This window comes from Camarhynchus parvulus, chromosome 1A (assembly GCF_901933205.1).
Source record: "Camarhynchus parvulus chromosome 1A, STF_HiC, whole genome shotgun sequence".
Classification (NCBI taxonomy): Eukaryota; Metazoa; Chordata; class Aves; order Passeriformes; family Thraupidae; genus Camarhynchus; species Camarhynchus parvulus.
In genome coordinates, this window is record NC_044586.1 from 4,405,767 (window position 1) to 4,418,639 (window position 12,873).

Below are 12,873 nucleotides of genomic sequence, written 5' to 3' on the forward strand. Positions count from 1 at the left end.
CTGTAAATCCTTCACATGCCCACCAGTTGCAGGCAGAGGTGTTTGGTGTTTGTAACTTGGGATACAGTAAAGAAGTTACCCATAATATGATTAAAAGCAAACATGTTACATTTCTCTGGCATTGTACAAACAGCCAAAATAGAGCCAGCTGCTGTCATTCCAAGTGCTATATCTATCCTAAGAGCATTGATACAACACAAAAAGAGAACCATGATCGTTATTTCTAACAGCATTTGGAGGAAGTGATGATCTTAGAACAGCTCAAACTCATGCTCGTCATTTTGTGGAGCAGGGTTTCTTTGATCCCTCCCAGGCAAAACAATGGACACAGACATGAAAGGACTGAGTATTTTTGGTGCTCAACCAAACAACCTACAGCTGAGCTGTGAAGAGTTTACAGAAAGGGTTGTTACTGCTTCTCTAATTTCCCCTTTTTATTCCCAACTTGGCAGATTTACAGCTCCGTCAGCACCTGAGTTTCTCAGAGGACTCCGACCTCTCCAGTGACGATATTCTGGAACGCTCCTCCCAGAAATCCAAACGAGAGGTATGTAGGTGGGAAATGCATTTTAGATGGGTCTAGCAGCAGTCAGATCACAGACTCAGAGAATCACATCAGAAACCTAGGTGATTAATGTTGTTGTTTTTACTCTTTCTCCCATGGAGCAGATTTTCCTGTAAGTCGGCTGACTGTCCTATCTAAAATAAGATGGTTTCACTTGTTTTCATGATTACAAGCTGCTCTGCACTGTTATTGTAAGAAGGATCCATTGTCTCACTCTCCCATTACTTTACTGGGCACTAAAAGGAAACATCCTGTAATCTCCTGGGTATTCCTTTTCCCCCTTTTTAAAAATGGGATTTTGTCTCCCCTTTTCTATTCAGTGGGAACTCGACCATACTGCCACATTTTCTCAAATAAGATGGATAGTGGCTTAGGCCCTTTCTCTGCCAGTTCCCTCAGAACTTGTGCACCTCTTGGTGCCTCAGACATTCTCAAATGTGACTTTCTCCTACATGGGCAGTTCTTTGTTCTCCCAAGCCCTTCTGTGACTGGGATGCTGTGGCTGGAACCACTTGCTGGTGAAAATCAATGCAAAGTTAGAGCAGCTCAGCCTTTTCCTGGATAACCAGGTTTCCAGTTTCCTTCTGGAGAGGGCCCATGTTTTCTCTAGTCTTCCTTTATCACTGACATACCTATAGAATCTTTCCTTGTTGCCATTGATGTCCCTGGGCAGATTTAATTCTGTCAGGGCCTTAGCTCTCCTAACCTGATCCCTGGCTGCATGGAGAATTTCTCTGTATTCCCCCCAGGCTACCTGCCCTTGCTTCTACCCTCTGCAGACTTCCTGTTTCTGTTTGAGTTTGTCCAGGAGCCCCTTGTGGATCCACACAGACCTCCCAGCATTTTTGCCTCATTTCCTCTTTGTTAGGATGCATTGCTTCTGAGGTTGGAGGAGGCAATCCTTGAATGTTAACCAGCTTTCCTGGGCCCCTCCTTTCTCCAGGGCTTTATCCCATGGCATTCCACTAAGCAGATCCATGAAGAAGCCAAAGTCTGCTCTCCTGAAGTCCAGGGCAGGGAGCTTGCTGTGCACCCTCCCTACTGGCCTAAGGATCTAGTATAAGAATTTAGTTTAATTGCACACATTTATATGTGGAAAATGTATAGTGAAAACAAAGTTTCAAAGCTAGTTGTTTTTAAATTATTTGATTCATTTTTAGAATGTCACTATTAATGCAAAAACAAGGGAATAATTTAAGGAACTGTTTGATCATAGTAATGAAGAATCCTGCTTTCATTCCTGAGAGCCTCTAAGCTCTGCTAGACAGAATTGGCAAGGTTTGGAGGAGTATGTAGAGATTTTATTGACCCCACAGAACACTAAGGCTCTTCTGGTACACCAAAATGAAAACTCTGTTCCCACTGTTCTTTCCTGGTGGTGCCTGGTACGCATGTTAAAAAAGCTCAAGGAGAAAAGAGCCTCTGGGAGGGAAATGTCACAGGCACAGTGGCCTGTGCCTCCTGTCTCAAACCTGTCATCCCATGTGCACAAATCAGTCTCAGATGCCAAGTTGACCTTTGGCTGAGATAGCAAAGGTGTGGAACTACTGCAAATTGAAGTGTCATATGAAATGCTTTCTAAGTATATATGGTAGAATGAACTAGGATAGCTAATGAATGAATTTAAGACTGGTGGAAGAAATTGATGAACTAAATAGGAATTTTCTGTATTTACTTATCTCTCTTTTAATCTCTTTCCCTAGTTGGTCTAGATCTCATCTGAGAGGAAGATTATTTTGTTTTTCTTTTATTCCCTTTTTTCTCTCCCCCTTCCATTCCCCCTTGCATGCCCTCAAGGCGTTTCATGAGAAATTCTGCATTTTCCAAGAGATGCAGAAGAATGAGGTACCTGGGGCCAGCAGAGGACAGACACCCAATACCTGGGGTTCAGATAAGAGTTACAGAGTTTTTGGTCTGCCTTGATGGTCATTTTTCTCTATGCTGTGGCATTTAGACTTAAAATGGCTTTTGCAGAAAGAGATCATATCTCTAAGCACAGGAGGAGATGATAAGTGACAGTGGCAGATGCCTGGAATCCTCATATTGAAAATATCTCACAAGCTCTGTCAAGGGTCTGGTGGTAGTGTCTTGTTTTCACCCAGTTGCTGTTGCTGAAGTTACATTAAGAATTTATTTACTCAGCATCTGTTCTCTTAAGAAGACTTTTGAGAATGTATTTATTTAGAGGATATGGATCTGAAAACTTGACTTACCTCATTTTGTTGCATCCTATCCAAGGATGTAGAATATACATGCAAACACTGGAATGCCTTGCTGTCAAAAGAAATGTAACCAAACTTCGAGTCTGACCAAGCTGGGTTTGTACTGGTTTGGGGTGGGAGTTGTATTTTTTAAGTTATAACCTGCCTGCTACTTTATATGGGTAAGAGCTGACTTACTGTTTGCTACTTTACTTTTATGTGAACCCCTTCTCCAAACTGAAATCCTGTTTGTGCTGCTTTTTTGGTAATGTAGTGAGCTTGCTTCCCAGGCAGCCTGCTCTGTTTAGCCTGCTCTTTGTGATCAGCAGTGAATTAATTCAGTGTTGTTTAATGTGATGTCTCTCAAGAAAAGCATCTTGTAAAGAATTCCTGACGTGAGCGCCCCATGGGTGTTGTGTTTGTAGGTGTATTGTCACCATGTGTGTGTTTGTCATCGTTCCTGTACAGTTGTGGTGTTGTGCTCAGGTGTTCACCACCACAGGTAGCTTGCTTTTTCCTGGAGCCTGCAAACGTGCTGGTGTTGTTCTCTGGCTTCTTGTTTGTGACTGGTTTTAGTTAATTGAATGTGAGAGTGCAAAATGCTGTCTGTTTGCCCAGAGTGGCACAATGCCTTCTGGACTCCATGACATGAAGGGAAATTTACCTCCCTTCTTAGCAAATAAAACTAAGTGCTTTACTTGCCTTATATTTATATATGGCAATATATTGTATTATATTATATTTTATTATAGCATAGCACAGCACAGAATGTCCTTGGCTAGGGTAAGTAGTGATTTCCCCCTCCTTTTCCTGCTCCTTTCCCTCTCCAGCTTTAGCTCCTCAAGATCTTTGGAGGCTCTCCTTTTAGACAAGGAGGTTCCATTACTGCAGGACACATAACCCACTCTGAGCCCATCTGGTGTTTCTTAGTTCATGAAGCAGTGAATAAGATTTATGATGTTGGTTAAATGTCAATTATAATTTCTATGAAATAGAGATAATTTAAAACTGTGGACTAAACACAACTCCTAGGAGAGACTGTAAATCAGATTGTAAATGGAGTTGTATGACAGAGTAATACATGGTTGGGCAAGGCAGTTCAAACCAAATATGTTCCAGAAATAAGCCATTATTCCAAATCTTAAGCCAGAATTTCATACTCATACAGGTAGACAAAGGCCAAATAATTCCTCTAGAAAAAGGTATTTCCTAGTTGACTGTATCTTCAAGGAGGCTGCCAAAACTACTTGCCTTCAGGAAAGTGCTAGAAACTTGATTTTGTGGCCAGAAGTGCCATTGTGCTCCATCAGTCTGGGTCACGTTCAGCATTTGCACAATTTCGTTTCATGTAAAAACCACTTTGTTTTATTACTGTGCATCTGTTTTCAATGTTGAACTGATTTTGCTTCATTTTGTGCATTTTTTTTATTTTTCTCCCTTTACCATTCCCCCTTTAAAGTCGATCTATGTACCACACGCCTTGGCATTCAAGAGATCATACTCGTCAAAGGTAGTGTCTCCCTTCCCACTAGTTGGCCATTGTTGCATTGCATGTCCCCCTGTACATTAACCCATTGAATCCATAGCTCCAACCACATGTGCACTAACATCAACACTGACTGTGCATGCCTGAGATGTTAGCAGACATGGGCAGCAAATTCTTTGTAGAGGATGTCTCCCAAAAACGCATTAAGCTCCAAAATGTCTGGTTGGAATGCATGCATTTATCAGTGCACCACTGTGCAGTGATGTGGATTGTCTGTGAGCTTCAGAACAAATTGGTTTTCAAGGCACTTAAATATGTTTGTATATTCTTCTTTTTTTAATGCTTCGAATGTGAGTTCAAATGAATCATCATACTTCAATCAGCAGCTTTCAAAATTGCTGAGTTGGCTCAAATCTCAGTGAAATTCTGTATCAAGCTAAAATCAAGGCAGAAGTTGCTGCTTTCTGAAATTCTTAATGTCTTGTCTTTGAAGTCACAACAGTGTTACATTGGATAGAAAGTTCATGTGCTCTGTCTCCTCACCTTTTAATTTGAGTACCATCGTGGATTTGTGTTTTCAAAAAAGAACAAGTAAAGTGTGAGCTTTTTGAAGCTTTAACAGTGGTGCTTGCCAATGACCTACCTGAAGGATTTTTAATTAAGCTGTGATCTATCTTGAAGGCTGTTCACTGAGAACCATCAACAGAGGTAGACTGACCAATGTGGCAGCACAATAACTAAATCAAGCAAATTTCAGGGTGGTCTGACATAACATTCTGTTCTTGAAGTTGACTGTCCATGGAGATCTCTCTTCAGAAGTGGAAGACACATGTTTACAGCAGCCCCTTAAAGCTTACGTACATGTACATGAGAAAAGAGGCTTTTTCTTCACTGTAGTTTACTTAGTGCAGTTGTCAAGTTTTTTTGACACTCTTAAATCTCCTTGAGAGAAAGCCTTTCTAGGCCATGATATATCCAACTAGTGTATCTGATGAGACCTTAAACCAAATTTCAGTAGTGTCAGAAAGACATATTCTTGAACTAGTTTCACTGACAGAAGAGAAAATACCCTTTTATTTCTATAAACATAGCTTTTCCCCTTTTGGATGGCTTCTGGTGGTGCACTATTCTACATTAGTCTGTAGTAATTTCTTAGCTTTCGCTGCTGTAACTGTTCATGTAGACAAGCATTTACCCTCTTTTATAATGAAATCAAGGGGACTCCTATCAAGATGAACCCTCTACATGGTACTCATTGATTTATCTAAATCCATTTGGCTAAATTTATTGAGAAATTAAAATTACTGAGAATAAAAACTGGTTTGATCTTTGGGAGAGGTTTCATATAGCAGTGGAAGGCAGGGGTGGGATGTCATATAAGATCACAGCTTTGCAGCTGGCTTAAATGCTTCTTCACTCCTGATTTGATCCTGAAATTGTTGCTCACTGCACCATGAACACCTTTGCGTACAGAAGCTTGACTTTTGACACAGCCATGGCAAAGACAGAACACCTCCCTTCTGAGATTTTTGGAAGAGAAAATGGTCATCCCTGCCCTCATATCCCTGAGCATCTAAATAAGATCTGCTGCTGTTTTTCCTTCCTTCAGAGGGCCTACACAGAGGAGGAGCTGAACGCCAAGCTGACGCGGCGAGTTCAGAAAGCTGCCCGCAGACAAGCCAAGCAAGAGGAGCTAAAGAGGTTACACAGAGCTCAGGTAGTGTCTCACAAGCCTCTTGTCAGGGCACACAGACAACTCTGTGGGAAAGCAGCCTGATCCTGACATTCCTCTGAGGGTATCAGAACAGAATCCTCTCTTTCTACATGAGTGCTCCTGCTCCCTCTTTCAAATTTCATGTCATGCCACAGAGAAGTGAAGGATGGCTGAAACCTATCATGAGAATTTTACAGTGAGAAAAATAATGCCCATAACACCTTTCTAGCAGCCATCGTGCACTGAATGGAACAGTGATACTCACAAAATGCCTGATGGAGCTGCACCTATCATTGCTTTGCTAGGTTATGCTGGTGGGTGATGTGTTGTCAAATTAACCTTTAATTACCAGAGAGTCTGCTGGAAAACTGTTAACATCATCTACAGGTGATGGGATTTGTCAAAAACTCAAGGCAGGGGCTCAGCTGACTGAGTAGCATCACCTTTCAATACAATGAAGGAAGGTGATAGGAGTTGTAGCAAATAAATAAATATCAAGGTGTTTGCAGATTTAAGAGTTAAGATACAACAGGGTGGGGAGGGTGCTGTCACTGGAATCTGTGATGCTTTGCTGTTGAAGCAGTATTGAATGTAGGGAGTCCCCAATGTGTGGAATGATTGGGATCTGACTCTATTGATTCAGAAGGCTGAACAATTTCTTTATTAAAACTATACTATATTACATTAATACTATATTATAACTATACTCAAGAATACTAAAAAGATACTAAAGAAAAACCCGTGACTGTCTCTAGACAGCCAGGGCACAGCTTTGACCTAATAGGCCAAGGAATCAAAATAATCCTTAGTAGAATCTAATTGATAAATCACTTCAGGTAAATAATCTTCCTAACACATTCTACATGTGCAAAAATAACAGGAGCAGCAAGTAGAGATAAGAATTGTTTTCTCTTTCTCTGAGGTTCCTCGTTGCGATTCCCAGGAAATATCCTTGGGAAGTTGTGCCTGCCCGCTCTCTATGAGGGGAGCTGTGGCTACAAAGCAGGATGTTGCTGGATACAAATACTTGTTTTTGAAAAGGCAAATCTGACTGAAATCTCTTAGTGCTGGATGTGTGCTGCATACAGAGCAGGAGAATTGCTTTGGTGAGGTTCTGCTCCATTCTTCTCTGAACAGATTATCCAGCGGCAGTTGGAACAAGTGGAAGAGAAGCAGAGGCAACTCGAGGAGAGAGGAGTTGCTGTGGAGAAGGCCCTTCGAGGAGAAGCAGGTATCCATCACAACTTGGTTTGGTTTTCCATGTTTTCTTCCCAAGTGCTTGTGCAGCAATCCATAGCTGTTTGGATTTTAGAAGCAATTGGACCGTTGTAGCCTAGAGACTGATCCCAGTGTGAATCCCTTCTCCCTGTTCTGCTATCTTTTTGAGGCCTTGTTTTTCCTGTGTTTCTTCTAATTCTGGGACTTCCCTATTGGCAGAGACTTTGATCATTTACCTTTGCCTGAGGTGTAGGAGGTAATTCTCCAGCTACTACTAATGGCTGTTTCTGCATACTACTGGATCCTACAGCTGGAAAATGCAGGGGTTTTGCAGCTGCCATTCTCACAGAGTTGTCACAGTGAGACAACCCTGCTTGTATGTTAAGGAAATAATTGTGGAATGGTGTGTGCTTTCTCTATTGTGTTGGATTATCAAGGTAGTGTCCTTACAAGGGACCATCACAGAACATCTTCCTCACTGCACAGCCCAGCACACTGGCTACTTCTGACAAAGTTGTGCAGAGCAGAAATGCACATGTGTACTGAAAGGTATCCATGTCAAGCTGTTAAAACAAATGCTGTGTGTACTTGAAATTAAATTAAATGAGTATCATCTGATCTGGCAAACATATCAGTGGAGGAGTACCTGGTTCAGATAATGCTGATAGTAGTATAATGATTTGGGAAAAAACTCCTCAATTTGCACGGAGTCAAATATCCAACAGGCAAATGCAGTGTGTGTCTACCTGACAAGGCCAGGATGATGTACTTGATCACAAGGGTCAGAGTTCAGAAATGGCAACAGTGGAACAGATGTTTGGAAAATGTTTGCTTGTTGCTTGAAGAGCCACATCTATGCCTCTGAAGATGGAGCTTGATTAAGCAGTGAGGGTGCACCAGAGAAAAAGTCTGTTGTGGCTTCCCTGGCAGTTACTACTGAGCCAGAATTAGCTATGTCTGGTGCCCCATAAGGGTGTACCAAAGAAGCTGGACTGAGTCCTCAGCAAAGCAAATAGTTACTACAAGTGTGAAGAACAGTCTTGAGGACTTCAATATGATCAGACTGTCTTTGTTCAGTTGTGGGATCAAAAAAATAGCCTTGTGCAAATGCCTGTCTTTGTGGGGCTGCCTCCTTCCTTATGCTGTGTGTTCCTGTGTAGCCTCACTCTGTTCTCTGGCCTGCCAGTTACTGGACTTACTAAAGCCACCTCCATTGTTTCTAATGGTTCTTTTCATTTTCCTTCTTTTCATCTGGAAGTCGAAATAATCTTGATTATTGAGCTGCTGAGTGACTTTCATGTAAGACATGCCAGCGCAAGGGGGAAATCTTAGCAGCTGAGAGAATATTATTCATTATAGAGTTTTCTCACTGAAGAATCATAGAATGCCTAGAACACATTCAGAGAGGACAGAATATGACCAAGAGTAAGAATTAAAATTTTATATGGGACACTGCAGAATTTGGATAAATAGCTTCTCACTCTCAGCTCTCCCAAATGGAAGCAGTCTTAGATGAGCTTGTGTATTTGTGAATTTCTTAGAGAACTGTGAAATTGTGGGTCCTGCTTTGCAAAAGGGATCTCTTTTCTTCAGGATGTCTCCAGGCCATGCTTTGCTCTTGCAAAATATTTCTTTCAACAGGTCATATGTTTGCAGAAGCTTAACTCTGACATAAAGATTTCACCTTCCTAAATTCTTCCCCCTATTTCAGGGGATTACCCAGAAACACACTGTTGGAGTGGGAAAAAACAGCATGTTCTAATCTGTGTTGACTGAAACACAAGATTATAAATCAATTCCATGCTTCAACTCTCTAGGTCCTCTTGCATTGCCATGGAATCGGTTGGAAATCTTTAAGTTGGAAAAGACCTCTAAGATCATGAGTTCAGCAATTAACCCAACACTGCCAAGCCCACCATTAAACCGCGTCCCTGAAATGCCACATCCACACATCTTTTAAATACCTCCAGGGTGGGGGCTCTCCCACTGCCCTGGGTAGCCTGTTCCAGGGCTTGACAAACCTTTCCATGGAGAAATGTTTCCTAATATCCAATCTAAACCTCCCCTGGTACAACTTGAGACCATTTCCCCTCGTGGTGTTACTTGGGAGAAGAGACCACCCCCCACCTGGCTCCAGCCTCCTTTTGGGAAGTTGTAGAGAGCAGTAAGGTTTCCCCTCAGCTTCTTCTTTTCCAGACATTTTACATGTTTACAATAAAAAGAACTGAATTCCTTCTTTTTGAGATCTGTGGTATCACATTCCATAAAGTTAATTTCTGCCTGCAATGTCCACTAATTATGCAAGAGGGAAGTATCATTTTTCTGTCATCTGCATTGTGACCTAACAGTGGCCACTGCATCAGCAAGGACTGCTGTGTAAAGGTGTGGAGTCATGCTCTGATCAGTCCCTCCCCTAAGGAAACCGTGAAAATAAAAGTTCAAAAAGGGAAAGGCAGTGTCTAAAGTGGTGTTGCCATCTAAAATAAAAATAAATCTCTTTATAGGGTTGTACAAGGAAAAAAATGGGGGAGCCTGGGAGGTGTGTCTGCTGTCACTTTGTCCACGTAAATAGAGAAGGATTGCAGTAGAGCATCCAAATAATGGCTCTTCCATAGGCAGCAGCCAGTATTAACTGTTCTGGGACAATGTATTAGGCTCTGTAATGAGTGGGATTTTCAGGTTCCTTCCATGCAGGGAAAGAAAAAAAACACTTATTGATCAGCATTGAAATATGAAGTTTTGGGTAATGTTAGTAGTAGTTTCTTACTACTTAAAAATCCAGACAGAAGAAACAGAATTCAGTACCTTGCAATGATTCTTTTCTTCTATTATAGAAAAAGACAAGACCATCTGAACTAGTTCTCCATGTGGTTTATCATCTTCTAACTATTGCTTCTTAGTCATCTTTCCATCTTGCAAATTTTTCTTTTGTAGAGGTCTTCCACTAACTTTATTTCCTCAAATCTCTCACATCTGGATCACTTTCCATTTTTAGAAAGAAACATTTTTCAGTTCAACGGGTAAGAACAAAAAACAGTTCTATAGATAAAAATTTATTTACTTAGAATAGTTTTGTTTCTGCTTTCTATCCAGTTTGCATCATCCTTAATATGTTATTGGCAAGTAACTTATACTGAGAAGATTGTTAATCAGTTTTTCACAGTGATGGCCTGCTGTTTTCCTGAGAGATTACAGCTTTTGATCTTAGCAATAGATACAGGCAGCTCAATATTCTTTCCAGGAATTTCACACATTATCTGCTATTTGTCAAGGTGGAATATTTATAGGGTCATACTTGCTCTTCAACTAATCAAGCTCAGAAACATTTTGGAGGTCATCATCAACTTTAATTCTGACAAAGTAATTGTGCCTTCTTGGCTACCTTCTTTTCTTTTTAAAAATTAGCTCAGCCTCAGGCATGACACAGTTGCTCTTTTATTCTTTCAGAAGCTGAGTGCTCAATCTAAAATTTCATTTATGATTCAGAAAATCTCCCAACCTATGATTACTTTATTGCCTTAATGTGTTCTCTGTGATTATCTTTGGAAATCTCAGCCTTTGATAGCTGCATTCAGAGCAAGAATGAATGCTTAGGGGGAGGTAAGCTCGATTTCAGGTGGCAGTGTAAGCTCTGCTTCAGGGGGAGGTTTGTTATACATAGGTGGTCTGAGCTACTGTCATCCCTTGTTTTCCTTCCCTCCCTGCCCCCTTTCTATTGCATCATGAATGAAGAATTTTCTCAGTTTTCTGTGGTGTCCTAAGGGACACCCTGAATGAGTTAATTAATGTAATACAATATGACTAATGCAGCAGTACTTTTATTATAGTGCATTTGTATATTTGTGTATTTGTATTCTAGTGCATTCGCCTGTTTGGACATGCTAATGACTTGGATTTCCTCTGTGATTTTTTTTGTTAATCATTAACTTAAAAATATGTCAAATCAGAAATTTCCTGAACCTTTCTTTTATTCCCTCTAGCATAAACCTTGATAGTCATTTTTAAGAGTTTGGAAAACATCTCCTGTCAGATCAGTTCTGAAAAGTTTAAGAGCCACCTCTTTACATCAAATGAATCATATGCAGTGAGAAATATTGCTCTCAGTACTTCCATCTGTCTCCTCCCAACAAAATGTTCCACAGTGCTAGACTCGTGGTGCCCCTGTCTCTAGCAGCTGTGGGAATGCACATCTCTGTCCTGAAAACTGCTGTGCAGTTCTTCTCTGGCACAGAGACTGCACCAGCAGGAGCACACAATCCCATCTTCCTACACCTGAGTGTTTGCCATCCGTGTCAGCACTCAGTCAGTGTGTGTGCCATACTCCATCCTTCCCTCACTCACCTCCAGGAAATCAACCCTTACACCTTTCCTGCAGCTGTCCTAAGAAATTACAGTTCCCTTCTGACACATTGCTCAGCTCCAAAGCAACAGGATTAATTCTGTTTTTCTCAGCAAGGACAGGAGAGACGTCAGTGTCAGGTACTGCTGCAAACACAAATAGGTGAAGTGTCTCTGTGTAAACTTCTTCATTTTTCCCCTTGGAAGTCCTCACCTGCCTCCTGGAAATTTTCTCTTCATCTTCCCAATATATATGTTTGTGATATATTTGTGTGTATGTGTGTACATATATGTATATATACAAAGAGAGACATATAGTGTTTGTTTATATATGTGTGTGTGCCCACGTGTGTAGCTGCCTGTCTCTTGTTTGCCCTTTTTTTGTTTCTATGTCTTTCTCATATATTGCTTTGATGGTATGGGGCTAGGGTGGGTATCTGACTCAATAACTCTGTCTTCACCAATTCCTTGTTGTAGACTATTGGGGAGAGTCTTATTACAGTGACCTCATCGACTTGCATCTGGGTGGTATGTATGGCTGAACCTCCTGCTGACACTAACCCTGCTGACACTCCTCCCCACCCTCCCTTCACCTACTTCTCCCATCCTTGGCTCACAAACAAGAAGAAACAGCCCTTGCACATGACTGATGATAGCAGAACCCCTTTTCCAGCTCAGGAACAGGAGATCCTGGCATGTTCCACAAAACATGTGTAAGGTTCCCTCTTCTATTTTTCACAGTGCTGATTTTTTATAAATTTGCTTACTGTTTTCACTCCAGCCACCTTCCCTGCTAGCAGTGGAAGGTCGTTCTGGTTTTTTTTGTTTCTCCTTTGAGAAGTCCAGCTCTATCAGTGAAGTTTTCTTTAGGAAAGTATTTTAAGGGGGGCAGCAGAGCAAACAGCTCTGTCAGGGATTAGTCATGCTGTTGCCTCCGTCTTGCCCTTCCGAGGCTTGTTTTTTCCTTCCAAAATAGCCAGTGTGTTGTTGATCTAAGAAAACAAAAATGCTCCCTCAAGGGAGTTTGAAAACATTTGCAGATGGCACATATGTCTTCTTTCTTGTTTTGTCTTACTGTAAGGTTAAAAAAGAAATTGCTGTAAAGAGTTACGGTAATTTTTTGCTGGAATCCACTACACAGCTATTAAGCCTCTTGCTATGCTATTGCTTTAATACCCCGTAGTGATAAACACACATTGCAGTGTTTAGTTCTCATTTTCACTTAAGAATCTGGTCATCACTTTATACCATGGTTCTGCCCTTGCTTTAATTAATGTTACTTCCTGAGTCCCTTAGTAGGGGATTAACTTTTGGGTTGCAAATGACATTTGATTAGCCTTTGCCTATCTTG

General features: G+C 41.1%; 1 protein-coding gene across 7 annotated transcripts in view; it reads left to right on the plus strand.

The window, feature by feature from the left end:
* Positions 1-12,873, plus strand: part of MICAL3 (microtubule associated monooxygenase, calponin and LIM domain containing 3) — a 174,848-nt gene that overhangs the window by 145,757 nt on the left and 16,218 nt on the right. For all 7 annotated transcript variants that reach the window (XM_030960431.1, XM_030960437.1, XM_030960432.1 and 4 more), the window contains 4 exons: positions 453-547; positions 4,226-4,276; positions 5,862-5,969; positions 7,104-7,197. In XM_030960431.1, the coding sequence (XP_030816291.1) occupies positions 453-547; positions 4,226-4,276; positions 5,862-5,969; positions 7,104-7,197 (348 nt within the window). The remainder of the gene's footprint in view (positions 1-452; positions 548-4,225; positions 4,277-5,861; positions 5,970-7,103; positions 7,198-12,873) is intronic.